Source organism: Scyliorhinus torazame, chromosome 11 (assembly GCF_047496885.1).
Source record: "Scyliorhinus torazame isolate Kashiwa2021f chromosome 11, sScyTor2.1, whole genome shotgun sequence".
Taxonomy (NCBI): domain Eukaryota; kingdom Metazoa; phylum Chordata; class Chondrichthyes; order Carcharhiniformes; family Scyliorhinidae; genus Scyliorhinus; species Scyliorhinus torazame.
In genome coordinates, this window is record NC_092717.1 from 139,802,682 (window position 1) to 139,827,861 (window position 25,180).

At 46.4% G+C, this 25,180-nt stretch overlaps 1 protein-coding gene across 5 annotated transcripts in view; it reads left to right on the plus strand.

Moving 5' to 3' along the window:
• The window catches only part of prkdc (protein kinase, DNA-activated, catalytic subunit), a 344,146-nt gene that overhangs the window by 269,180 nt on the left and 49,786 nt on the right, over positions 1 to 25,180 (plus strand). For all 5 annotated transcript variants that reach the window (XM_072467802.1, XM_072467803.1, XM_072467800.1 and 2 more), the window contains 7 exons: positions 4,835 to 4,922; positions 6,599 to 6,742; positions 7,838 to 8,045; positions 10,090 to 10,157; positions 11,063 to 11,283; positions 12,462 to 12,545; positions 23,309 to 23,410. In XM_072467802.1, coding sequence (XP_072323903.1) covers positions 4,835 to 4,922; positions 6,599 to 6,742; positions 7,838 to 8,045; positions 10,090 to 10,157; positions 11,063 to 11,283; positions 12,462 to 12,545; positions 23,309 to 23,410 — 915 coding nt within the window. The remainder of the gene's footprint in view (positions 1 to 4,834; positions 4,923 to 6,598; positions 6,743 to 7,837; positions 8,046 to 10,089; positions 10,158 to 11,062; positions 11,284 to 12,461; positions 12,546 to 23,308; positions 23,411 to 25,180) is intronic.

Genomic DNA, 25,180 nt, shown 5'->3' on the forward strand with positions numbered 1-25,180 from the left:
CAATCATTCTTCTAAAATTTCCTGAAGTCTTTGGCCCTTGGTTGCCCAATAATTACAATCATCAGGTTTGTAAGTTGAAGCACAACTACTGTTTATTTATACCAAGAACTATGATATATGCAGTAAGTACAACTGGATAACAACAAGCAAACACCTACTATCCCCTTTAACTGTCCCATCCCTCTACCGTACACACAAGACACGCAAACACAGAGGGATGGAAAAGAGTGAAATAATTAGGATGGAGATCAAAAGAGTCTTTGCTTCAAATAGTGGTTCTTTAGCAGGCTTTCCTCACAGCATGCTGGTTGGTCAAAGTCTTTGGTTTAAAGCTGGTAATGGTCTTCCTTGCAGAGTCATTCATTTGGGGTCCCAATAGGTTAGAAGATGCAGAACGTACAGGTAGCAGGCTTTCTAGAGACACTTTTCTTATCTAGCTGGGCCTTCAGCTCGAGGTTCACATTCAGGCCTATTTCTGCATAGACACTATTTCACATTTAATCTTCCTTTCAGCTCGTGATTTGACTTCAGCTCTTTGCCGTCTCAAGGGGACAACACCCAGACTTGCTGGAGAGAGAGTCAGCCCTCACAGTGGCCTTCTGAAGAGGATTAGTTAGATCTTTTTGGAGAGAGTTAGTTAGATCCTGCCATCCAGGCTGCAGAATCAAAACTGAAACCCAAAATGCAACCTCATGACTGAAAATATTCAAGTGGGATAATATCCAATCACCACCGGGCAAAGCACAGCCTTTTGGGCTCATTCATTGGCCACCAACCAAATTGATCAAACCAAGTCATCACTGACACTGGTCAGTCTGCAATCACCAGTCTAAAACAACACAGTCCTTTGGAATCTTCTGTTTGAATTAAAGGAACAGGCCACTGCTTCCTTCTTAATTAAAGATGCAGGCAGCCTTAAAGGCATATGTCCATAAATCCTGTATGGGTAAAGAAAGGGGAAATAAGGGAATAAAGCAAGAAGGACCATTGCAAGTTGGACTAAACAAACGCAAATATGAATCAACCAAATTCAGCAACAATTTTTAAAAAACTTTTTGTCAAGGTGTGGGCGTTGCTGCCTAATGCACCTCTTTAGTTTCCCATGTCAGTAGTGGTGAACCACATTCCTGAACAACTGCAGTCCATATGGTGAAGTGCGCTGTTTAAAGGTAGGGAGTACCAGGATATTAATTCAATAACAATTAAGGATGCTGAGAGAGTTGGGAAAACTTCTAAATAATGATGTTCTCATTACTCTTGTTCATTTAAGTGGTGGAGGCTGCAGATTTGGCAGCTGCCACCAAAGACGTCTTACTGAATTGCTTGAGTGCATTTTATCTATAGTATACACTGCAGACCTCATTTCAGGATGGCGCCGGAGCATGGCGACACTCTGCGAGTTCTCTCACCCAGACCCGTTTTTAAAAATCTCTTATCACCGTTCTGACTTACTAAAACTCTTTTCTACTTCATATATAATTACGAATAATGTTCTTCTGCTGTTGCTCATGTATTTGCTTTGTTTGGTTCATTGTTCCGCACTGTAACCAATCACTGTTTGTCGATGTACCATTTGTCAATATACTCTGTTGATTATTCTTTTTTTGTCTACTATGTACGGACTGTGTACGTTCGCTTGGCCACAGAAAAATACTTTTCACTGTACTTCGGTACATGTGACAATAAATCAAATCAGATCAAAATCAAAAATCTATCCGACATGCACCCTGGTGGTTGAATGGGTAACGTTTAGGCCAATAGCTGACATGCTGATTAACAGGACAGCTTTATCTTGGATGTTGTCGAGCTTCTTGAACTTTGGCGTAACTGTGTCCATCTAGGAAAATGCAAAGTATTCCTCATACTTCTGACATGTACCTTGTGGGTGATGGAGTGACTGTAAGACATCAGGAAGTGGGCTACTTAGTGTAGAATACCTGGCCCCATCCCGCAACTCTTTTATAGGTGCATCGGTGGTTGTTTCGGTACCGCATCATGTTCCCGTCTGAACCTGGGAAAATGTATTAATTTTGCTTCCAATTTCCACCACTCTATAGCCTTAACATGGTCCATCTCCGACACTTCCCTTCCTTGACCTTTGCACTTCAATTTCTGGAGATAGACTATCCACTAGTATTGATTACAAACCCACCAACTACCTTGACTACAGCTCTTCACATCCTGGATGGCGGCACAGTAGCACAGTGGTTAGCACTGTTGCTTCACAGCGCCAGTGTCCCAGGTTCAATTCCCACTTGGGTCACTGTTCGGAGTCTGCATGTTCTCCCCGTGTCTGCGTGAGTTTCCTCCGGGTGCTCCGGTTTCCTCCCACAAGTCCTGAAAGACGTGCTTGTTAGGTGAATTGGACGTTCTGAATTCTCCCTCTGTGTACCCAAACAGGCGTCGGAGTGTGGCGACTAGGGGATTTTCACAGTAACTTCATTGCAGTGTTCATATATGTGACCATAGTAAAGATTATTATCATTACACTGTCCACAACATCTTTGTCAATCTCCACCTATTGCTGGCCGTCTATCCAGCCCCACTACTCCATGCCCCCCCCCCCTCACAAACACACACACACACACACACACACACACACAACAGTAGCAATCTGACACTATTTCCAGTTCTCTCCAGCTTTGACAAAGTCATCCAGACTCGAAACGTTAGCCCCCTTCTCTCTCCACAGATGCTGTCAGACCTGTTGAGATTGTCCAATATTTTCTGCTTATTATTATTATTATTATAAGGACTCCATCCATTCTCCCAGTTCCTTTGCCCCTGTTCTGATGATGCCGCTTTCCAAAACAGTGCTGCTAACGTGTCTTCATTCTTCCTGAATCGTGGTTTTCCACCCACTGTGGTCGGCAGGGTTCTCAACTGTGTCCAACTGATCTCTACTCTCACCCATCCCCTCTCCCCAGAACCAGGATAGAATCCCCTTGTCCTCACTTCACCCCACCAGCCTCCACATTCAAAGAACCATCCTCTGCCAGTTCTGCCAACTCCAGCCACCACCAAACACATCTTCCCCTCACTCCCCCGTCAGAATTGTACAGGGACAGTTCTCTTCGGGGTACCCTGGTGTACTCCTCCATCATCCCCAACACCTCGCCCTCTTCCCACACAGCACCCCATGCAATCGGAGGAGGTGTAACGCCTGCTCCTTTACTTCCTCCCTGCTCACCATCCAATAGCTCTTTTCAAGTAAGGCAGTGCTTCACGTGCAGCTCCTTTAATCTGGTCCATTGCATTTGCTGCTCCCATTGTGGTCTACTCTACATTGGAGAGACTCAATGCAGACTGGGTGATCACTTCGCAGAACACCTTTGGTCCGTCGCAAGCGGGACCCAGACCACCTTGTGCTTGCCATTTCAAGTTCATTCATTTCCGTTTGTGGCCCGCTGCAATGTTCTTATTAAGCCTAGTGCAAACTGGAGGAACAGCACCTCATCTTCCGATTAGGCACGTTACAGCCTTCCGGACATAACACTGAGTTCAACAACTTCAGACTGTGAACTCACTCCACCACCTTCACCCAATTTTTATTTCTATCAATTTACTTTCATTTCTTCCATCACTCTTTCGTCCCCTCATCGTTGTTACACTTGTGCCATCCGTTCCGTGTTCCTAGGTATCCTTTGACATGCTGCTTAACTTTGCTCTGCCATTTAAATATTCAAATCTCCTTATTTGCCACTATCAGCACTCTTGTTGGCCTTAAACACCCAATTTACATTCCCTTTGTCTTTCTGTCTATTATGTTATGTTATTTGAGTAACAAGTCGCTACTAACCGTAGACAATGTTGAAAGATACTCCAGTCCTCGAAGAAAGTTGAAAGTATTTATTTAGTAACGACAAAACTACTAGTTGAGTTCGACACTCTGCCGATCTAACTATAATAACACAGTGAACTTGACTAGCTGTTCAAACTTTATCTCGGCCACATGTGGTGGCGTGATTGAGATCTATGCTACACTCCTGTTGTTCCTCCAGTCTCTGCTAGGTGAGTGAGGGCTAGGACTTGATGAGCTGTGCTTTAATCGTGGTTGTGTAATGCCCTCTAGTGGTTGTGCCACAGCTGGGAGTTCTGATTAGCCCCACACACACACACACACACACACACACACACACACAACAGTAGCAATCCGACCCTATTTCCAGTTCTCTCCAGCTTTGACAAAGAGTCATCCAGACTCGAAACTTTAGCTCCCTTCTCTCTCCACAGATGCTGTCAGACCTGTTGAGATTGTCCAATATTTTCTGCTTTTGTTGTCCAATACCCAGTCAATAACCTGACCTTAGTCCAACTGAGTCTCTGATCAGTGGTGACCCCCCGCCCCGAAGATGTTAATGATGGGAAATCATTGCATTCGCTCAGGTTTGAGAATACCATTGCCCTGCATTTGTGTGATGCAAATGTTACTTACCACTTATCACCTAAGCCTGGACATGTTTACATGCAGTTGGATTGCTTAATTTCCTGCGGAATTGTTAATGTAACTGAATACTGTGCAATCCGCATGCCTGGCCTGAGAGGGAAGATTATTTATTAAACAGTTGACCATGTTTAAGGCAATGAGATATCTTGATATCAAGTAAGTGGCCACGTGTGGTCATGAGTTTAAGTGAAGGATTTTGTAAGATTTGCTGCAGATGTGAAGATGGTAAAATTCGATGATTTTAGTCTGGTTCCCACCATTTTGTTGACCTTTGATGTTTGTTAATGTAACAAATGAAATGCAAATGTGAATTGTTATTAAATACCCTTCATGTTGATCTATAAAATCTAACCTGTCCTGTCATGAATATTGTGTTTTTCTCTCCAGGTTGAAAACTAAACTGAATAAAGGAGGAGTGATTGAAAATTTCATTAATTCCTTAGAACAGCTGAGTAATCCAGACTTGCTCTTTAAGGTAATATTCAGAATTTATCCCGAAGGCTTTTTTCAGGCGGGTTAACAGGAGTATAATGGGGTTTGTGTGGGCGTGAGGGACTCCGAGGGTGAGAAGGGTGTTCCTGGAGCGGAGTAGCGATAGGGGGGGGGCTGGCGCTGCCCAACCTCTGTGGGTACTACTGGGCCGCCAATGTGACGATGGTGTGCAAGTGGGTGATGGAGGGGGAGGGGGTTGCATGGAAGAGGCTGGAGACTGCGTTCTGTGTGGGTACGAATCTGGGGGCGCTGGCAACGGCGCCGCTGCCGCTCCCTCCAAGGGGGTGTACCACGAGCCCGGTGGTGGTGGCGGCCCTCAAATTTTGGGGGCAATGGCGGTGGCATAGGGGGGAAGTTGGGGCCTCGGTGTGGACCCCATTACGGGGGAACCACCGGTTCGCCCCAGGAAGAACAGGTGGAGGGTTTTTGGGGTGGCACAGGGCAGGGATACGAAGGTTGGGGGACCTGTTTGTGGACGGGAAGTTCGCGAGCTTGGGTGAGCTGGAGAAGTACGGGCTCCCCCCGGGGAACACCTTCAGGTACTTACAGGTAAGAGCGTTTGCCAGATGGCAGGTGGTGGAATTCCCGCGGCTACTGCCACACACAGTACAGGACAGGATGCTCTCGGGGGGGGGGGGGGGGGGGGGGGGGGGGGGGGGAGAAAGAAAGAGTGGGGAAGATCTCCGAAACTTACCAGGTGATGGAGGAGGAAGCCTCAGTGGTGGAGTTGAAAGGTAGGTGGGAGGAGGAGTTGGGAGAGGAGATCGAAGAGGGGACGTGGGCAGATGCCCTAGGGAGGGTGAATTCATCCTCTTCGTGCGCGAGGCTCAGCCTCATACAGTTTAAGGTGCTGCACAGGGCACACATGACTGGGACAAGGATGAGCCGGTTTTTTGGGGGTGAGGACAGGTGTGTTAGGTGCTCAGGGAGCCCAGCAAATCACACCCATATGTTCTGGGCATGCCCAGCGCTGGAGGAATTTTGGAAGGGCGTAGCGAGGACGGTGTTGAGGCTGGTAGGATCCAGGGTCAGACCTGGCTGTGGGCTCGCAATATTTGGAGTGGCAGAGGAGCCGGGAGTGCAGGAGGCGAAAGAGGCCGGAATTCTGGCCTTTGCGTCCCTGGTAGCCCGACGAAGGATTCTCCTTCAGTGGAAAGATGCGAGGCCCCCAAGCGTGGAATCCTGGATCAGCGGTGTGGCAGGGTTCATTAAATTGGAGAGGGTGAAATTCGCCTTGAGGGTCGGTACAAGGGTTCTTTAGGCGGTGGCAACCGTTCTTAGACTTTCTGGCAGAACGATAGACATTGGTCAATGGCAGCAGCAGCTCGGGGGGGGGGGGGGGGGGGGGGGTTTACTTTATTTTTGTTTGTTATTTACACTGGAGGGTTTGAGTGGGTGTACACACCTGTTTGTTGTGTTAAGTCGGGGTGTTAATGTTAATTTATTATTTATGTACGGCGAGGGGGGGGAGGTTGCTTTTTTAGATTATGTTTTGTACTTAACCTTGTTGGGTTCTTTTTTCTTATTTTGTTATTGATATTTTATGAAAACCTTTCATTAATTTTTTTTTTTAAAAAGGTAATATTCAGAATTCAGACGTTTCGTAAGAATAATTTATGTCTCAATTCAACAGCAAAACAAAATTTTGTTCATTCACAGGACTGGGTTAACGATTTCAGGAATCAACTGGAAAAGAAAGTGAAAATTAAAAAGATTCTGAAAAACATGTATGATGAGATGTACTCAAATTTAGCATCTTCGCAATCTCCAGGAATTGGAGCATTCAGAACAAGATATGCTCAGGTTTGTGAAAGTTAATCAGTAAATTTTATGTCCAAAGGATCAGTGTTGGAAGTTATTCTTCTGCTTCTGGGACTGGATCTGAGTGGGGAAAGTAGGCCGTAGTGGTAATGTCTCTGGACTAATAATCCAAAGGTCCAGGCTAATGCTCTGGGGATGTAGGGCGGATCCCACCATGGCAGCTGGTGGAATTTAAATTTAATTAATTAATATGAAATTGAAAGCTGAAACTCAATAATTGCGATCGTGAAACTATTGTTAAAAGGCCATCTGGTTCGCTGGTGGCGCAGTGGTTAGCTCTGCTGCTTCACGGCACCAAGGATCTGGGCTTGATCCTGGTCTCCGGTCACTGTCCGTGAGGAGTTTGCACATTCTCCCCATGTCTGCGTGGGTCTCACCCCCACAACGCAAAGATGTGCAGGGTAGGTGGATTGGCCATGCTAAATTGCCCTTTAATTGGGAAAACGTGATAGCCTCAACTGCTTCACTGGGCAGGTAAATTCACAGATTGAGAACCCTTTGGCTGAAGAAGTTCCTCCTCAACTCAGTCCTAAAAATGCCATCCCTTATTTTGAGGCTCTGCCCCCTAGTTCTAGTTTCACCCGCCAGTGGAAACAACCTCACTGTTTCTATCTTATCTATTCCCTTCATAATTTTATATGTTTCTATAAAATTCCCCCCATATTCTTTTAAATTCCAATAAATATAGCTGAGTCCAGTCTCCTGCATTCCCTCCACCAATCCAATGTGTACATGCGTCAGTGTTTAATAGGGATTGTTAAGATAATATGGAGTAGAATATTTTGCAAAATTTCTTCTCCGCACCCCAGATTGATCAGGCTTACTGTAGCATCCTTGGTCATCTACCTACCATAAGCTAGGGACCAAACCTTGTATCTTTATGATTTGCCTGACTCACTTTAAACTATATATGGGCTTATCAATGAGTTTTATTCCTTTTTGAAAGTATGGCGGGTATTAATTTTACATCTAAAGATACTTCAGAATTGATATGTTGTTATCCTCTTAACTATAATATGTTCTGGCCATCACATTCATAGTTGGGTGTTCTTACTGTAATTCTGCTTTTAAAACCAGACATTCAAAAAGCTTTTTGATCAATATTTTGGAAAAGAAGGCTCAAAACTACTGGACATGAATTTAACAACATTTAATGAAGCAACAAAGAAAATCCAGGACAGCATAAACAAGAAATCGTGTGAGCAACCTGGGAACCTGAAAGAGTACTCACCATGGATGAGTGAATTCAAGCCTGAGTACCTAAGGAATGAATTAGAAATTCCTGGCAAGTTGCATCCTCTTAATCTGACACGCTATTCTTTAAATTGTTTTTAACTTTTTTTAGTTTATTTTTATAATTTTGCTGTTAGGAACGTTTGCAATGTTTTCATGAATATTGACTAGAGAAATACAAATATACACTTCCTGTTGCATGTTTGCTTAAATAGTAAGTGCTTGCCAAGTTAATCTTCAAAGATTTAAACCTGGGGTTCTCTTAACATTACTCAAATAATTTAACTAAAAAGAAATATTGTGCTTTTGTTTGAAGATGGAGCACTTTGTCTGATCCTGGTCATATGTAATATTGTCTTCTGTCTCTGCAAATTTCTAATAAAGATTTCATGCATTCTGAAGGGGAAACTAAAGCAACAAAATTTGGTGGCTCAAATAAAATTAAAAACTTGGGTGATTCACTGATCTTGGTCCATTGTTGCTAATGACACCACCTTGGATACCCATTGCAAATGAGTCTTTACAATCAGTATAAATCTCATGACATTTCTCACAACTGAAAAAAATGTGGGTGAGAGACATTTTCCAACAAAAGAAAGTAGGAAATATTTTCTGGTGACCAGGGGCGAAATTCTCCGGAAACGGCGCGATGTCCGCCGACTGGCGCCCAAAGCGGCGCAAATCAGTCGGGCATCGCGCCGCCCCAAAGGTGCGGAATGCTCCGCATCTTTGGGGGCCGAAACCCAACCTTAAGGGGCTAGGTCGACGCCGGACGAATTTCCGACCCGCCAGCTGGCAGAAAAGGCCTTTGGTGCCCCGCCAGCTGGCGCGGAAATGACATCTCCAGGCGGCGCATGCGCGGGAGTGTTAGCGGCAGCTGACTGCATTCCCGCGCATGCGCAGTGGAGAGTCTCTTCCGCCTCCGCCATGGTGGAGACCGTGGCGAAGGCGGAAGGGAAAGAGTGCCCCCACGGCACAGGCCCGCCCGCTGATCGGTGGGCCCCGATCGCGGGCCAGGCCACCGTGGGGACACCCCCCGGGGCCAGATCGCCCCGCCCCCCCCCCCCCCAGGACCCCGGAGCCCGCCCGCGCCGCCTTGTCCCGCCGGTAAGGTAGGTGGTTTAATCTACGCCGGCGGGACAGGCATTTTAGCGGCGGGACTTCGGCCCATCCGGGCCGGAGAATGGCGGGGGAAGGCCCGCCAACCGGCGCGGCGCGGCGCAATTCCCGCCCCCGCCGACTATCCGGTGGTGGAGAATTCGGCAACCGGCGGGGACGGGATTCACGCCAGGCCCCGGCGATTCTCCGACCCGGCGGGGGGTCGGAGAATCTCGCCCCTGGTCTTCTATAAAGATTGATAAAGATTAGTAATCCAGGGCCCCAGGCTAATGCTCTGGGAGGGTGGGTTCAAATACCACCATTGTGGCTGGTAGAAATGAAATTTGGTTATTAAAAAAACTGGAATGGAATGGTGACAATGAAACTATCATTGATTGATGTAAAAACCCATTTGTTCACTCTTTCCCTTTTTAGGGAAAGAAATCTGTCATCCATACCTGGTCTGTCCTACATGTGACTCCAGATCCCACAACAATATATAGAATCATAGAATTTACAGTGCAGATGGAGGCCATTCAGCCCATCGAGTCTGCACCGGCTCTTAGAAAGATCACTCCACTTAGGCCCACGCCTCCACCCTAACCCAGTGACCCCAGCTAACCTTTTTGGACACTAAGGGCAATTTATCATGGCCAATCCACCTAACCTGCACTTCTTTGGACTGTGGGAGGAAACTGGAGCACCCGGAGGAAACCCACGCAGACGCTGGGAGAACGTGTAGACTCCACACAGACGGTGACCCAAGCCAGGAATCGAACTTGGGACCCTGGAGCTGTGAAGCAACTAGCTAACCACTGTGCTACCATGCTTCCCTAAATTCGTAACTACCCTTTGAAATGGCCTAGCTAGCCATTCAATTCAAGGGGAATTGGAAAGTATATGAGAAAATAAATAATACGCAAAAAGCCTTTTCTTCTCATTAAGATCAAGAAACTGATATAAATCAGCCATCAATAACAGTTTCATTTTCCATCTAGGACAGTATGACGGCAAATCCAAGCCGATGCCAGAATATCATGCACGAATCACTGGATTTGATGAAAGGGTATGAACTAGCTATCATGTGCCTGCAAATATATTTTGATTGTTCGTCATTTCTTTAAGGAAATTGTATAGCTTGCACTGATCTTACCTCCTTAAAGATGGCCAAACTATTGGAAGCTGTTCCAAACACACAATTGCAGCTGCCAGAACTGAAACAAAAAACAAAATTCTGGAAAGACTGAACAGTCCGGCAGCATTTGTAGAGGCCAGTTAAGTTAGTTAATGTGGAGACTTCTCAAGAGAAGACAGCTGCAAATCAATTCTTTGCCGATGCATACTCTGCTTTTACGTTCCACAATGTGATTCTATACCATTATAATATACTATGAAAATTGCAATATTTTACCATATTCATGTAAACATATTACTTGCAGCCCTCAATGGAACCTGCATTTTTTTTGCCCGTTTTGTGTATCTGTATTCAAACTTCACATACCTTTTGTCTTTCATTGTTGTATTTTTATATGAACATTTCAAATTTGTGTGCCTCGTTGTAAGAGAAATATAAAACTGATAATGTGACTGAGATAGTGCACTACTAAACCAGTAAGCATCTTTGTGACTTCCTGTTTAGTTATTCAGTTGTACTGAACTAAAACATGTTCAGGAACTATTTTTATTTCTAAACAGGAAGTAAAATTATTCTATATCAGAATTACAATAACTGGATTAACAATTTGGGTAATAAAGGAATGAAAGTTTTTGGTGAGAAAACTTCATTTGCAATTTGCAGCTAATACTTAATTTAACAATTATTCTGAAGTAACAATCTGAATGGAAAATCTTTGCTGGTGCTAGTAGTAGGTATGACAGTGTTCCCGAGCCAGTATCACATGCAAGCTCACTTTCACTGCAGTGGTAATAACATGAACGTATTTTAATTACTGCCCCCATGATTTTACCCAGATAAAAGTTATGAACTCTATAAGGAAGCCAAAGCGCTTGATAATTCGTGGCAATGATGAAAAGGAATATCCTTTCCTTGTGAAGGGCGGTGAAGATTTACGACAAGATCAACGAATTGAGCAGCTATTTGACATCATGAACATTATCCTTTCTCGGGATGCAGCATGCAGTCAAAGAGGTTTGCAGTTGAAGACTTATCAAGTCATTCCTATGACATCAAGGTACGGCAATTAGATTAAATCAGTAGTGGTTATTCTTGAAAATTGACAGTTATTCTATCCATCAGCTCTGAATAACTGAAATTAAACATCTGTTGAATGACCCATACTACTCCCCAGGGACACCATACCACCAGATCACTTGGGATAATACCTTTCCATGGTACAGCTTTGAAACTTGTACAATTCCTCTGGCTGTGGAAATATTCACTGAAAACTGACGTGCTGACTTAAAGTTATATATATTTTGGAGTAGGCTGCATTGCTTCTTCTGCGACAGTGGTTTAAATTTCACCTTACCTCAACCATTTTGTAACGTGAGGCATTTTTTGACTCGAAGGGCCGAATAGCCTTCTGCTTCTATTTTTTATGTTTTCTATGTTGACTTAAAAGTTCCCTTATTTTTTCCAAAGATATATTTTTTAAGATACAACAAAATACTCCATCTGAGAAAATCTGCTAGCTTGAAATGTACACTTAAATACTGTATTAATTGTGAACACGATACAGTATAGAATCATTGCTGCAATTTTCAAATATTTTTACAGCAATTTCAAGAAGAAAATTTAGTAACTCAATTACTGGGATTACTTGCAGTTTTACTTGTTTTCATTCTTCCCCATACATTTCATCACCAAGTTCTCATTAATTAAGCAAGCAGGAGCAGTCAACAATGTGGCCACAGGTTGAACAAAATACAGAGGTTCATGTGGGATGAAGTAGAACATGGCAGTCTCTCTTGCTTCCTTCATCCCATCAGAAAAACAATAAAAATACTCACCCTGTTGCAGACAGTCGCATTAGGATTTAAACATGCAGCAGATTGGATAGGAGCTGAGCAAGCTACTGCTTGGATGTTCCTTGTTTATCTATGGGGGAAAATCCCTTTATTTGCTGTTTATAGTCTATTCCTAAATATGAGTATAAAGACCATATTTATGATTTAATTACAAATAGCGACCAGAGGAAGCCTTCCCTATTATGGTCATTCCAATGCTTTTGTATTTCTGCAATAATATAAATATATATTAACTTGATTTGCCTTAAACAAAATCAACCCACATATTTTTGTAACTTAAAAGCTTATCTGGTATGTTTAATAATTTGGATGTTGCATAGCAGGAACATTATACACTATATATTATGACATTTCGGAAAATACTAATTTTTTTTTTCTTAAGACTTGGTTTGATAGAATGGCTCGACAATACGTGCGTAGTCAAGGATTTTCTTTTAAGCAACGTGACTGAGGATGAGCGTAAAAGGTAATGTTTAAAATGATCAGATGCAGCACCAAATGCAATTAAGAACTAAGTCACTCTATAGGATAAACATCATGGTAGGTCCATGAGATAGGACATGGGATTTAGTGGAGTGAATTGGGGACAAATGCTTCAAACAATCCAAGCAAATAATTTATATTGCATCATTTTGATTTGCAATTGTTTGCCAGAATTCCGTACCCAAATTTTTTGTGTCTTTCATTTTCTGTGGCTCAACATCTAACTTACCCATTGTCCATTTAAAAAATAAAAAATAAAAAAAAATTGTATGGTGATAATGAGCTGTTTTTGCTATCAGCAGTGAATGGTGGTCGCCGCTGATCTTTAAGAACCCTGCCAACAAAGATCTAACAATCTCCACGGCATGGATTTCAACTTTCCCGATGCAATTTCAATCGGGTCTCAAGTCAAGGGGATTTTAGGGCGTCCAGCAATAGTGATGTCAGTAGGCAGGCTTAAAAATACTGATTATACTTTGTTACTAATTTAACTTTTTAAATAGCAAAATAAATTATGATGATTAAATTAAGTAGAAGTTAAAATGTCAAACTATAAATCATTTTAAAAATGTGCAATTTTTTCTACCATAATCTGTCATTTCGCAAATATAAATTTAGCATTTCAGGATCAGTGAGGGTGTTTAACAGTAATTATGAATTTAGTATGCTGTAAACATTGCAGTTACAAGTCATTTAACATGTGTAACCTTTCAAGGGTTTTTAAGCAAAACTAATGGTGTAAAATTAGACATTTTTGTCAGTTTGTGAATTGCTTAAGATTTGCTGGGGGATCGCAACAGTGCATCCTCTGGCAGAGCTTGAAAGGTGCACATTGAGGTGGGGTAGAGGAATAAAGGGATCTTGGAATACAAATGCACCAATCACTAAAAGTTCCATGAGTTAGCAGGATTACTTTACAAAAGCAAACCAAGTTATTAGGCTTTATTTTTGGAGGAATAAAAAACGTTGGGATGTTATGCTAAACATGTTATGAACCTTGGTTAGACCACACTTGGAGTACCATGTGCAGTTCTGGATGCCATATTATAAAAGGGAATTAGAGGTTCTCTTTGATGGAGAGGTGCAGGATACTTTTGTGGCAAAAGAGCATAACTAGAGGCCATAAATATAAGAGACACCAAGAAATCCAGTAGGGAATTCAGAAGAAATGTCTTTACCCAAAGAGTGATAAAAATCTGGAACTTGCTTCCTCTCGCTTTTAAGAGGAAGTAAAATATATGATGGAGAAGGAAATAGAGAATTATGATGGTAAATTTAGATGAGAAAAGATGGGAGGAGGCTAGAGTGGAACATGAGCACCCATTCCTAAAATTGCTGTCAGTTTCAGTGGAGTAATGATGACGAATGCTGACAGTTTTTTAGTTGTTACCACTGCAAACTCTGGTCAATTTTGCAGTGAAAGAAACTGGGCCCCTGGAGTCTGAGGCAAGGAACTGTATATCTCCTTAACTAATCAAGTTGATGGATTGTGAAACTAATTGTTAAAAGAATGAGAAAGAAGTCAATTAGAGAGGGTGAATTTGACTTCCGGTTGCGGCTATGCGGAGCTAAGTCGTACATTCGGCGGCTCCCGCAAAAACTGACATTTGGGCTCTTTTCAGGGCCCCCAACGGCACCTTTTTGACGTTTCCTGGTGTGGGAAGGAGATTATAACAGCTTCCCGATAATGTATGGCTTATACTAGGAGCGGGGCAACTAAAAAGGTGGTGGTGGACCCGAAGAAGGTGCGAGGGAAGAAGAACAAAATGGCGGCGGGCAGAGACCGGGCAGCGTGGATGCAGTGGACGGAGGAGCAGCAGGAGGGTACCCAGCGCTGCTTCAGAGAGATTAAAGCGGACCTGCTAGAGCCGATGAAGGCTTCTATTGATAAACTACTGGAGACACAGACGGCCCATGGGGTGGCGATCCGCGAGGCTCGACAAAAGATCTTCGACAACGAGAACGAGATCTTAGGCCTGGCGGTAAAGGTGGAGGCGCACGAGGCGCTCCACAAGAAATGGCAGGTGCGGTTTGAGGAGATGGAGAATCGGTTGAGGCGGAAGAATTTGCGGATTCTGGGCCTCCTGGAGGGGCCGGATGTGGGGGCCTATGTGGTCACCATGTTGAACTTGCTGATGGGAGCGGGGTCCTTCAAGGGGCCCCTGGAGCTGGAAGGGGCACATAGAGTGGTGGCGAGGAGGCCCAAGGCTAACGAGCCTCCACGGGATGGTGCGGTTTCATCGGTTCGTTGATCGGGAGTGTGTGCTCAGGTGGGCCAAGAAGGAGAGGAGCAGCAGGTGGGAGAATGCAGAGGTTCGAATATACCAGGACTGGTGTGCGGAGGTGGCGAAGAGGAGGGCTGGGTACAATCGAACGAAGGCTGTGCTACACAGGAAGGGGGTGAAGTTTGGAATGTTGCAGCCGGCGCGACTGTGGGTTACCTACAAGGACCGGCACCATTATTTTGAGTCTCCGGAGGAGGCGTGGGCCTTTGTTCAGGCCGAGAAGTTGGACACAGATTGAGGGTTGGGATGGGCGTTTGGGGACTGCGATTAATATGTTAATTTTTTGAGGGGGGGGGGGGCCTTTGCTTTGCTCCTGGTTTCTTTTTCTCTGTGTTTTTCTCTTTCGGGTCGGTGAGGGTGGTTGGGGCGGGTTGGGCACTGTTTTGGCTGGGTTGGTCGGGGGGGGGGGGCTCTTGGAGGGGGGTAGGTAAACGGAACAGGGGTGGTGGCCGGCGGTGAGATGGGGCCCCGAGGGAGAGGGGGAAGCCCGAGTCGGGGGTGAGGGGACTGGGCCTGTAAAAGGAGCTGTGTCAGAGGTGGCGGGGCCGGGTAGGTGGAAAGCGCGGGCTTTTTCCCGCGCTGGAGACTGGAGGGGGCGGGGCCAGGGAAGCGAAGGTTGTTTCCCGCGCTTAGAATGGAAGGGGGAGGAGGAGAGCCTATGGATGGGGAACGGGAGAGGAGGGTGTGTCACAATGGGAGGAGTCGAAGGAGTGGCCGGGGTCAGCAGGAGTCAGCTGACTTGCGGAAGTGCAATGAGGGGAGTAAATCAGCTAGGATGGGTCCTTGGGGGGGGGGGGGGGGGGGGCGGGAATAGAGTTGCTGCTGCTATGGTCAAGGAGGAGCTGGAGCAAGTGGGGGGAGGGGGGGGGGGGTCGAGACGGGGGTATGCCACTGTGGGGAACGGGCCGAGTGTGGGCGCGTGGCTGGCCGAGGAGGGGTCCTGGCTAGTCGGCTGGGGAGGGGGGCGGGTAGCCCCCTGATCCGGCTGATAACCTGGAATATAAGGTGACTGAATGGGCCAGTTAAGCAGGCCCGCGTGTTTGCGCACCTGAAGGGGCTGAAGGCGGATGTGGTTATGCTCCAGGAGACACACCTGAAGGTGGCAGACCAGGTAAGATTGAGGAAAGGGTGGGTAGGTCAGGTGTTTCACTCGGGGCTGGATGCCAAAAATCGAGGGGTGGCGATCTTGGTGGAAAAGAAGGTGTCATTCGAGGCGTCGAGCATTGAGGCAGATAATGGCGGTAGGTACGTAATGGTAAGCGGCAAGTTGCAGGGAGAGAGGGTGGTACTGGTCAATGTGTATGCCCCGAATTGGGATGCGGGTTTTATGCGGCGTATGTTGGGTCAGATCCCAGACTTGGAAGTGGGGGGCCTGATAATGGGGGGAGACTTTAACATGGTGCTGGATCCGGCACTGGATCGCTCCAGGTCTAGGATGGGTAGGAAGCCGGCGGCGGCTAGAGTGCTGAGGGGGTTTATGGACCAGATGGTAGGGGTGGACCCTTGGAGATTTGCAACGCCGGGGGCAAGGGAATTTTCATTGTTCTCACATGACCATAAGGCTTATTCCCAAATCGACTTTTTCATTTTGAGTAGGGCGCTGATAGCGAGAGTAGAGGATATTGAGTATTCATCAATAGCCATTTCGGACCATGCCTCGCATTGGGTGGACTTGGAGATGGGGAGGAGAGGGACCAGCACCCGTTGTGGCGCTTGGAGGTGGGGCTGTTGGCGGACGAGGATGTGAGCGAGCGTGTCTGAGGAAGTATAGAGAGGTACTTGGAGACCAACGACAACGGGGAGGTCCGTGTGGGGATGGTATGGGAGGCACTGAAGGTGGGGGTGAGGGGAGAGCTGATCTCCATTAGGGCCCACAAGGAGCAGAGGGAGCGGGGGGTGAGGGCGAGGCTGGTGGGGGAGATGGTGAGGGGAGACGGGAGGTATGCGGAGGTGCCCGAGGAAGGATTGTTCAGGAAGAGGCGCCGCCTCCAGGCCGAACTCGACCTGGTGACCACCAGGAAGGCGGAGGTGCAGTGGAGGAAGGCCCAGGGGGCGGTCTACGAGTATGGGTCATCAGCTTCAGAAGCGGGACGCAGCTAGGGAGATTGGGGGAGTTGAGGACAGGGGAGGGAGTGTGGTGCGGAGTGGGGTTGGCATCAATGGGGTCTTCAGGGACTTTTACGAGGAATTGTACCGATCCGAGCCCCCACAGGAAGAGGGAGGGATGGGCCGCTTCCTGGACCAATTGAGGTTTCCAAAGGTAGAAGAGGGTTGGAAGAGGGACTGGTGGTGGGATTGGGGGCCCCGATTGGGCTGGAGGAGCTGACCAAAGGGATAGGAAGCATGCAGGCAGGGAAGGCACCGGGGCGTGATGGTTTCCTGGTCGAATTCTATAAAAAAATATATGGACCTGTTGGGCCCGTTGCTCGTCAGGGCCTTCAATGAGGCAAGGGAGAGTGGGGCTTTGCCCCCGATGACGTCCCGGGCACTGATCTTGATCCTGAAGTGGGACAAGGATCCCCTGCAATGTGGGTCTTACAGACCGATTTTGTTGCTAAAGGTAGATGCCAAGGTGCTGGCGAAGGTCTTAGCCACGAGGATTGAGGTTTGTGTGCCGCAGATCATCCATGAAGACCAGATGGGGTTTGTGAAGGGAAGGCAGTTGAATGCGAATGTGCGGGGGCTTTTGAATGTTATCATGATGCCGGCGAGGGAGGGGGAGGCGGAGATAGTGGTGGCGATGGACGGTGAGAAAGCCTTCGATAGGGTAGAGTGGGGGTACCTGTGGGAGGTGCTAAAGAGGTTCGGGTTTGGGGAGGGGTTTGTCAGGTGGGTTAGGCTGTTGTATGAGGTCCCGATGGCGAGTTTGGCCACAAACAGGAGGCGGTCCGAGTACTTTTGGTTGCACCGAGGGACGAGACAGGGGTGTCCCCTGTCCCCCCTGCTCTTCGCACTGGCGATTGAACCCCTGGCTATGGCACTGAGGGAGTCGACGTACTGGAGGGGGTTGGTGCGGGGTGGGGAGGAGCATAGGGTGTCGCTCTATGCGGACGACCTGCTGCTATATGTGGCGGACCCGGTGGGGGGAATGCCGGAGGTAATGGGGATTCTTAGGGAATTCTGGGACTTTTCAGGGTACAAGCTCAACATGGGGAAGAGTGAGCTGTTCGTGGTTCACCCAGGGGACCAGGAGAGGGGGATTGGCGCGCTCCCACTAAAAAGGGCGGAGAGGAGCTTCAGGTACTTGGGGGTCCAGGTGGCCAGGAGCTGGGGGGCCCTGCATAGGCTTAACTTTACAAGGCTGGTGGTGCAAATGGAGGAGTTGTTCAAGAGGTGGGATGCGTTGTCACTGTCCTTGGCGGGTAGGGTGCAGTCAATCAAAATGACGGTGCTCCCAAGGTTTTTGTTCCTGTTCCAGTGCCTCCCCGTGTTTATCCCGAAGGCTTTTTTTAGGCGGGTTAACAGGAGTATAATGGGCTATGTGTGGGTGCGAGGGACTCCGAGGGTCAGAAGGGTGTTCCTGGAGCGGAGTAGAGATAGGGGGGGGACTGGCGCTGCCCAACCTCTGTTGGTACTAGTGGGCCGCCAATGCGACGATGGTACGCAAGTGGGTGATGGAGGGGGAGGGGGGCTGCATGGAAGAGGTTGGAGACGGCGTCTTGTGTGGGTACGAGTCTGGGGGCGCTGGCAACGGCGCCGCTGCCGTTCCCTCCAAGGAGGTATACCACGGGCCCGGTGGTGGCGGCTGCTCTCAAAATCTGGGGGCAGTGGAGGTGGCATAGGGGGGATGTTGGGGCCTCGGCATGGACCCCATTACGGGGGAACCACCTGTTCGCCCCAGGGAGAACAGGTGGAGGGTTTTCGGTGTGGCACGTGGCAGGGATACGAAAGTTGGGGGACCTGTTTGTGGACGGGAAGTTCGCGAGCCTGGGCGAGCTGGAGGAGAAGTACGGGCTCCCTCCGGGGAATACCTTCAGGTACTTACAGGTAAGGGCGTTTGTCAGACGGCAGGTCGTGGAATTCCCGCGGCTACTGCCGCGCACCGTACAGGACAGGGTGCTGTCGGAGGGGGGGGGGGGCAAGATCTCGGAAACTTACCAGGTGATGCAGGAGGAGGAGGAGGCCTCGGTGGTGGAGGTGAAAGGTAGTTGGGAGAGGAGATTGAGGAAGTGATGTTGGCAGATGCCCTAGGGAGGGTGAACTCTTCCTCATCGTGCGTGAGGCTCAGCCTCATACAGTTTAAGGTGCTGCACAGGGCACACATGACCGGGACAAGGATGAGCAGGTTCTTTGGGGGTGAGGACAGGTGTGTTAGGTGCTCAGGGAGCCCAGCAAATCACACCCATATGTTCTGGGCATGCCCAACGCTGGAGGAATTTTGGAAGGGCGTGCGAGGACGGTGTCGAGGGTGGTAGGATCCAGGGTCAAACTGGGCTGGGGGCTCGCAATATTTGTGGTGGCAGAGGAGCCGGGAGTGCAGGAGGCGAAAAAGGCCGGTATTCTGGCCTTTGCGTCCCTTTTAGCCCGGCGAAGGATTCTTCAGTGGAAGAATGCGAGGCCCCCAAGCGTGGTATCCTGGATCAACGATATGGCGGGGTTCATTAAATTGGAGAGGGTGAAATTCGCCTTGAGAGGGTCAGTACAAGGGTTCTTTAGGCGGTGGCAACCGTTCTTAGACTTCGTGGCAGAACGGTAGACATTGGTCAATGGCAGCAGCAGCTCGCGGGGGGGGGGGGGCGGGTGTTACTTTATTTCTGTTTCTGTTATTTACAGGGGGGGGTCCAGGGGGGTGTATATACCAGTTGTGTTCAGTCGGGGTGTTAATGTTAATTTAGTATTTATGTACAGGGGGGAGGGGAGTAGGGAGGGTTGCTTTTCTTGACCCTGTTTTGTACTTAACCCTGTTGGATTCCTTTTTCATTTTGTTATTGATATTTTATGAAAACCTTAATAAAAACTATTTTAAAAAACAAAAAGAAGGGGGGTGAATTTAATGTCAAATCAGGTACAGAACAAAACAGAGGGAAAGAAAGATTGGATTAAGAGACCAGAAAAAAAGAGACCAGAAAAATTCGCGGCCCCAATACGCCAACATCTTCATGCACCGGTTTGAACAAGACCTCCTCACAGGACCTTCAACCGACGTTATACACCAGATACATCGATGACACTTTTTTCCTTTGGGCCCATGGCAAAGAATCACTGAAACGACTACTCGATGACATTAATAAGTTCCATCCCACCATCAGACTCACCATGGACTACTGTCCAAAATCAGTTGCATTCTTGGACACACTTGTCTCCATCAAGGACGGTCACCTCAGCACTTTGCTTTACCGCAAGCCCACGGATAACCTCACGATGCTCCACTTCTCCAGCTTCCACCCGAAACACATTAAAGAAGCCATCCCCTATGGACAAGCCCTCCGTATACACAGGATCTGCTCAGACGAGGAGGAGCGTAACAGACATCTACAGACGCTGAAAGATGCCCTCATACGAACGGGATATGGCGCTCGACTCATCGATCGACAGTTCCAATGTGCCACAGCAAAAAAAAAAACGCACCAACAACGCACCAACCTCCTCCGAAGATGAGCACGGGACACAACCGACAGAGTACCCTTCGTCGACCAGTACTTTCCCGGAGAGGAGGAACTACAATATCTTCTTCGCAGCCTTCAACACGTTGTAGCCATGTAAAATGGCTGACTCCCGATTAGAATGACTGACTCCCGATTTAAAATGGCGAGCGGAAGAGGCTGATGGGAAAATCAGCCAACAGGACTCAAACAGACAGCTGAAGGTAAAACAGTGTATTCGCCTCTGGAGAAGCCAGACCAAACCGATACCTGCAGCCATCAACATAACACCCCAGCCATCTGCATACTAAGCAGCAATCCCCGGGAACAATCGATACAAAATAGACACACAAAGCCGACCCAGACCTTTCGGCGCCAGCAGGAGCTGTCACAAAGAAAGGTAAACGACCACCCCTCGATCAAGGAATCGCTCCTGCATTGGAGAATATTGGACCAAGTCCAATCACTTGGAACCAGGTACAAGGTCCGCCCCGAGAGACGGGAAGCCCCTGGGGACTATAAGAATAGGGGCCAAGTTCAAATCGACCCTTCTTCTCCTCCCGGCTGCACCCTTCTTCACTCCAACAACAGCCGAATGAAACGTAAGTCTTACTCCAACGATCACTACCAGATAGGCACTCCTGACTATCGACCTGTACCAGCTTTGAATCCCGCAGGCTCAGAACTCCTTCGAAAGGCCATTCGTTTCCCTGACCTGGTGGGCCATTTCCAAAGTTAAGTATTGGCCTGTTCGTTGTAGGAAGTAGCTTAGAAGTAGAATTAATGTATAAGTATTAATTGCTGTATATAATAAATGAGCGTTGATTTAACTCTTACGAAGCAGTGTATTGGATTATTAATCATTACTCGGACTTGAACCACGTGGCGGTATCAGAAAGATACCTGGCGACTCGAGCAGAGGTGACAGAATTAGAGCAATTAAACTAAGGCTAAAACGAGCAACAACGTCATCGATGAAGATGAACATCTTGCCAAGGTCATCCCCCCCCCCCCCCCCCCCCCCCCCCCCCCCCCCCCAAACTACTTGCCTTCAAATAACCACGCAACCTCAAACAAACCATTGTTTGCAGCAAACTACTCCGCCTTCAGAACAGTGACCATGACACCACACAACCCTGCATTGGCAATCTCTGCAAGACGTGCCAGATCATCGACATGGATACCACCATTACACGTGAGAACACCACCCACCAGGTACGCGGTACATACTCTTGCGACTCGGCCAACATTGTCTACCTCATACGCTGCAGGAAAGGATGTCCCGAAGCGTGGTACATTGGCGAGACCATGCAGACGCTGCGACAACGAATGAACGGATACCGCGCGACAATCACCAGGCAGGAATGTTCCCTTCAAGTCGGGGAACACTTCAGCAGTCAAGGGCATTCAGCCTCTGATCTCCGGGTAAGCGTTCTCCAAGGCGGCCTTCAGGCCGCCCGACAACGCAGATTCGCCGAGCAGAAACTTATAGCCAAGTTCCGCACACATGAGTGCGGCCTCAACCGGGACCTGGGATTCATGTCGCATTACATTCATCCCCCACCATCTGGCCTGGGCTTGCGGAATCCTACCAACTGACCTGGCTTGAGACAATTCACACCTCTTTAACCTGGGGTTACCCCTATCTCTGGATCTGTAAAGATTTAATCACCTGCTAATGCTCACATTCCAAGCATTGTCAGACAGCTTTGAATTTGTCTATATATATGTTTCTGGAACAAACCTCTTCATTCATCTGAGGAAGGAGCAGTGCTCCGAAAGCTAGTGTTCGAAACAAACGTGTTGGACTTTAACCTGGTGTTGTAAGACTTCTTACTGTGCTCACCCCAGTCCAACGCCGGCATCTCCACATCAGAAAAAAAAAGAGGCAACCGAAGAAAGTTATGAAAAAGTAAAATTTAAAAATGTTTTTTAAATCAAGAAGAAAGTGACACCACACTTATAATGGCTAATTTTCCAGGTGAAAAAGATTAACTGGCAGTAATTAACATTTACCACTATATTTAATGTGCAGTCAGACTGAGTCGGACAATACAACATTGTGTCAAGTTTAGTTTGTATCTTTGTACCATGCAAATATAGCATTGCCCAACATTTAATGTAACAGACAGTAACATGCTGTTTTATCACCAGTAATAACAGTGGTGAATCTCTCAGCAGCTTTTGAATTTTCACATTTAATGGCACATTTGCCCTTGCCCGAAGTTGCAGTAGCATTTGTGTATAAATGACGTTAAGCAGCTCCTTGCCATTATTTGAAAGCATGTTATATAGCTCAGGCTCAATATTTTTGTCTATGGATTTAACTGTTTAGTAGGGTTTAGCTTGTGTGCTTTTTAAGTAATGAATAGTATGAAATATTTCTGAGTTTCAAAACGATTTGAATACTAGTGTAATATATATGCGTGGCATTATGACAGTGGTCAACACTGCTATCTCAGAGCCAGGGATCCAGGTTAAATTCCGCCTCGTCTGTCTGGAGTTTGCATGTTCTCCCAGTGTCTGCATTGGTTTTCTCCAGGTGCTCTGGCTTCCTCCCACAGTCCAAAGATGTGCAGTTTAGGTGGATTGGCCATGCTAAATTGCCACTCTGTGTCCAGGAATGTGCAGGTTAGGTTACAGGATTATGGGGGTGGGCGGAGGAGTGGACCCCTCTTTCGGAGGCTTGGTGCAGATTCGCTGGGCCAAATTGCCTCCGTCTGCATGGTGCTCTATGATTATATACAACTCCATTAATAATAACAAAAAAAAATTTCAAATTTAAAGGTTTTATTTTACTTGGTTTCTGGTCATAAAATCAATAATATTTCAACAAGCTTTGCATAATAAGTCACTTATGTTTATTTTAATTTCCCAAGGGTGCCAAGAAGACAGTCACCCAGGGAACTGTTTACTGAGTGGCTACAAAAGATATCAGGACCAAAGATTGAAGGTCCACCCCAATATGGACTTATGTACATGTGAGTATAATTTGCCTTGGAACATAACTTTGACTTTTAAGAATTTTAGTGTTTCAGTTGGTTTCATCCTTGTACGCCAACTCAGACTGTATGGCCTGATTAGTACTACTTTTGCTAAAATCTAGTTGAAGGAATATGTCAGAGGCAAACAATTGAAGCCACATATCAATTAAATAAGCCAAAAAGTAGGGGAAAAATCAATGAATGCACTTAGAAGCCATCATTTAAGCCATTACTTTGTCTCCAGGGCTTCATAGATCAATTAACTGAAGCAAAATAAATTGCAGTACTACATATAAAAGGGAGAGGAGTAGTGGGCCGAGATGAGACATTCTTCCAGAGAGCCAGCAAGGGCAAGATGGGCAAAATGGCAATCTGTGCTCTAACCATTCTATTATCTTCTGCATTGAGTAGTTAACTATCCGCCCTGTGCATTGGTTAATGTATAGCTGAGTCCAGATCCACCATAAAGGCGCAAAAATAGAACCTGCACCATTTTCCTTATTAAAGTATCAAAATAACACTCCTCCTTTCTGACCGATGCTTCTAATCAGAGTTTCAAAATGTTTGAAATGCCCTAGCACATTATCAGTGAGTATCAAGTACAACTGGTCTCTGTCTGTAGTTTTGGTGATTATTCTCTTGTTACATCCATTTATGGACCCAAGTGAAATTAAAATCCACCTAGAATCCGCAGAATAAGGGACACGCGATGTTCATTGAGTAAGAAAAGGAAACATGTTGGTTGTTTAACGTACAGATGAAGTTTGCCTTTCATACGTGGAGTCTGAATTAAACTCCATAGCCTTAAATCAGATTACAGTTTTCAGAATGCATTCAGACCAGGGCATTTAAATAACTAGTAGCAGTCGAATGTGGCCCAGAGACAACGTGACAGTGTAAAGCTATGGGCAGGCCAGGACAGCCGGAAAGAATATTGGACTCCAATTAGTAAGCACCAAATATTACTGCAGTTTGAAGTTGCTGCACTAAAATAGGAAGTATTTGATATATTGAAAGTTAATTGTATCCACATGACATTTAGTTAGTGCAAGAGAGGCTATATTCAAAGTGTAAATTGATGAGTTATGTGGCTCGTATACATACACACAAACTAACCTCTTCCAAAGTTCCTATTTTTCAAGAGGCATGTTGACAACTAATTTTGATCTTTAAAAACGATACTTAATTCAGAAATGTTCATTTTTTCCATTTAATCGAAAAATATATTGTGATGTTTTGCTGCCTGGTGCATCATTTTAAATCAAACCAGCTTATGCTACTTTCTAGCCTAAATAAAGCATTGGTATTAATTTTAAAACCATTATTAGAGTAAGTGCATTAAAGAGCAATAATGGTTTATAGTATAATTTTTAATACCTGAAAGGAAATATATTCGGGATGGCCTAGCACATTAAGTGTCTCAAAAAGAGATGCGTGTTAAGATATTCTGTCTCATTTTCTTCAGGCTTTAGATTTGATGATCAGATACTTTTGATGTAATGGTGGTTAATTTATTTTCTTTCCTCATTTCCCATTCTCTGTATGCCATGAGGCATCAGTGAGTCCTGGTCTCCTGTCAGCATCTGTGAATGTACTTTCTGAAAATGGCTATAGGATAGTGTTTAGCAGTACTTCACACTTTGAATTTAATTCCCTCACTGAAGAAGAGTGGGCCTCTGATCACTGAATTTCCATGACGCTGAGAACAAGAATAGTTTGTTTGAATCTCATCCAGTGGATCACACTGCTTGTACTGGTAGAAGAAAT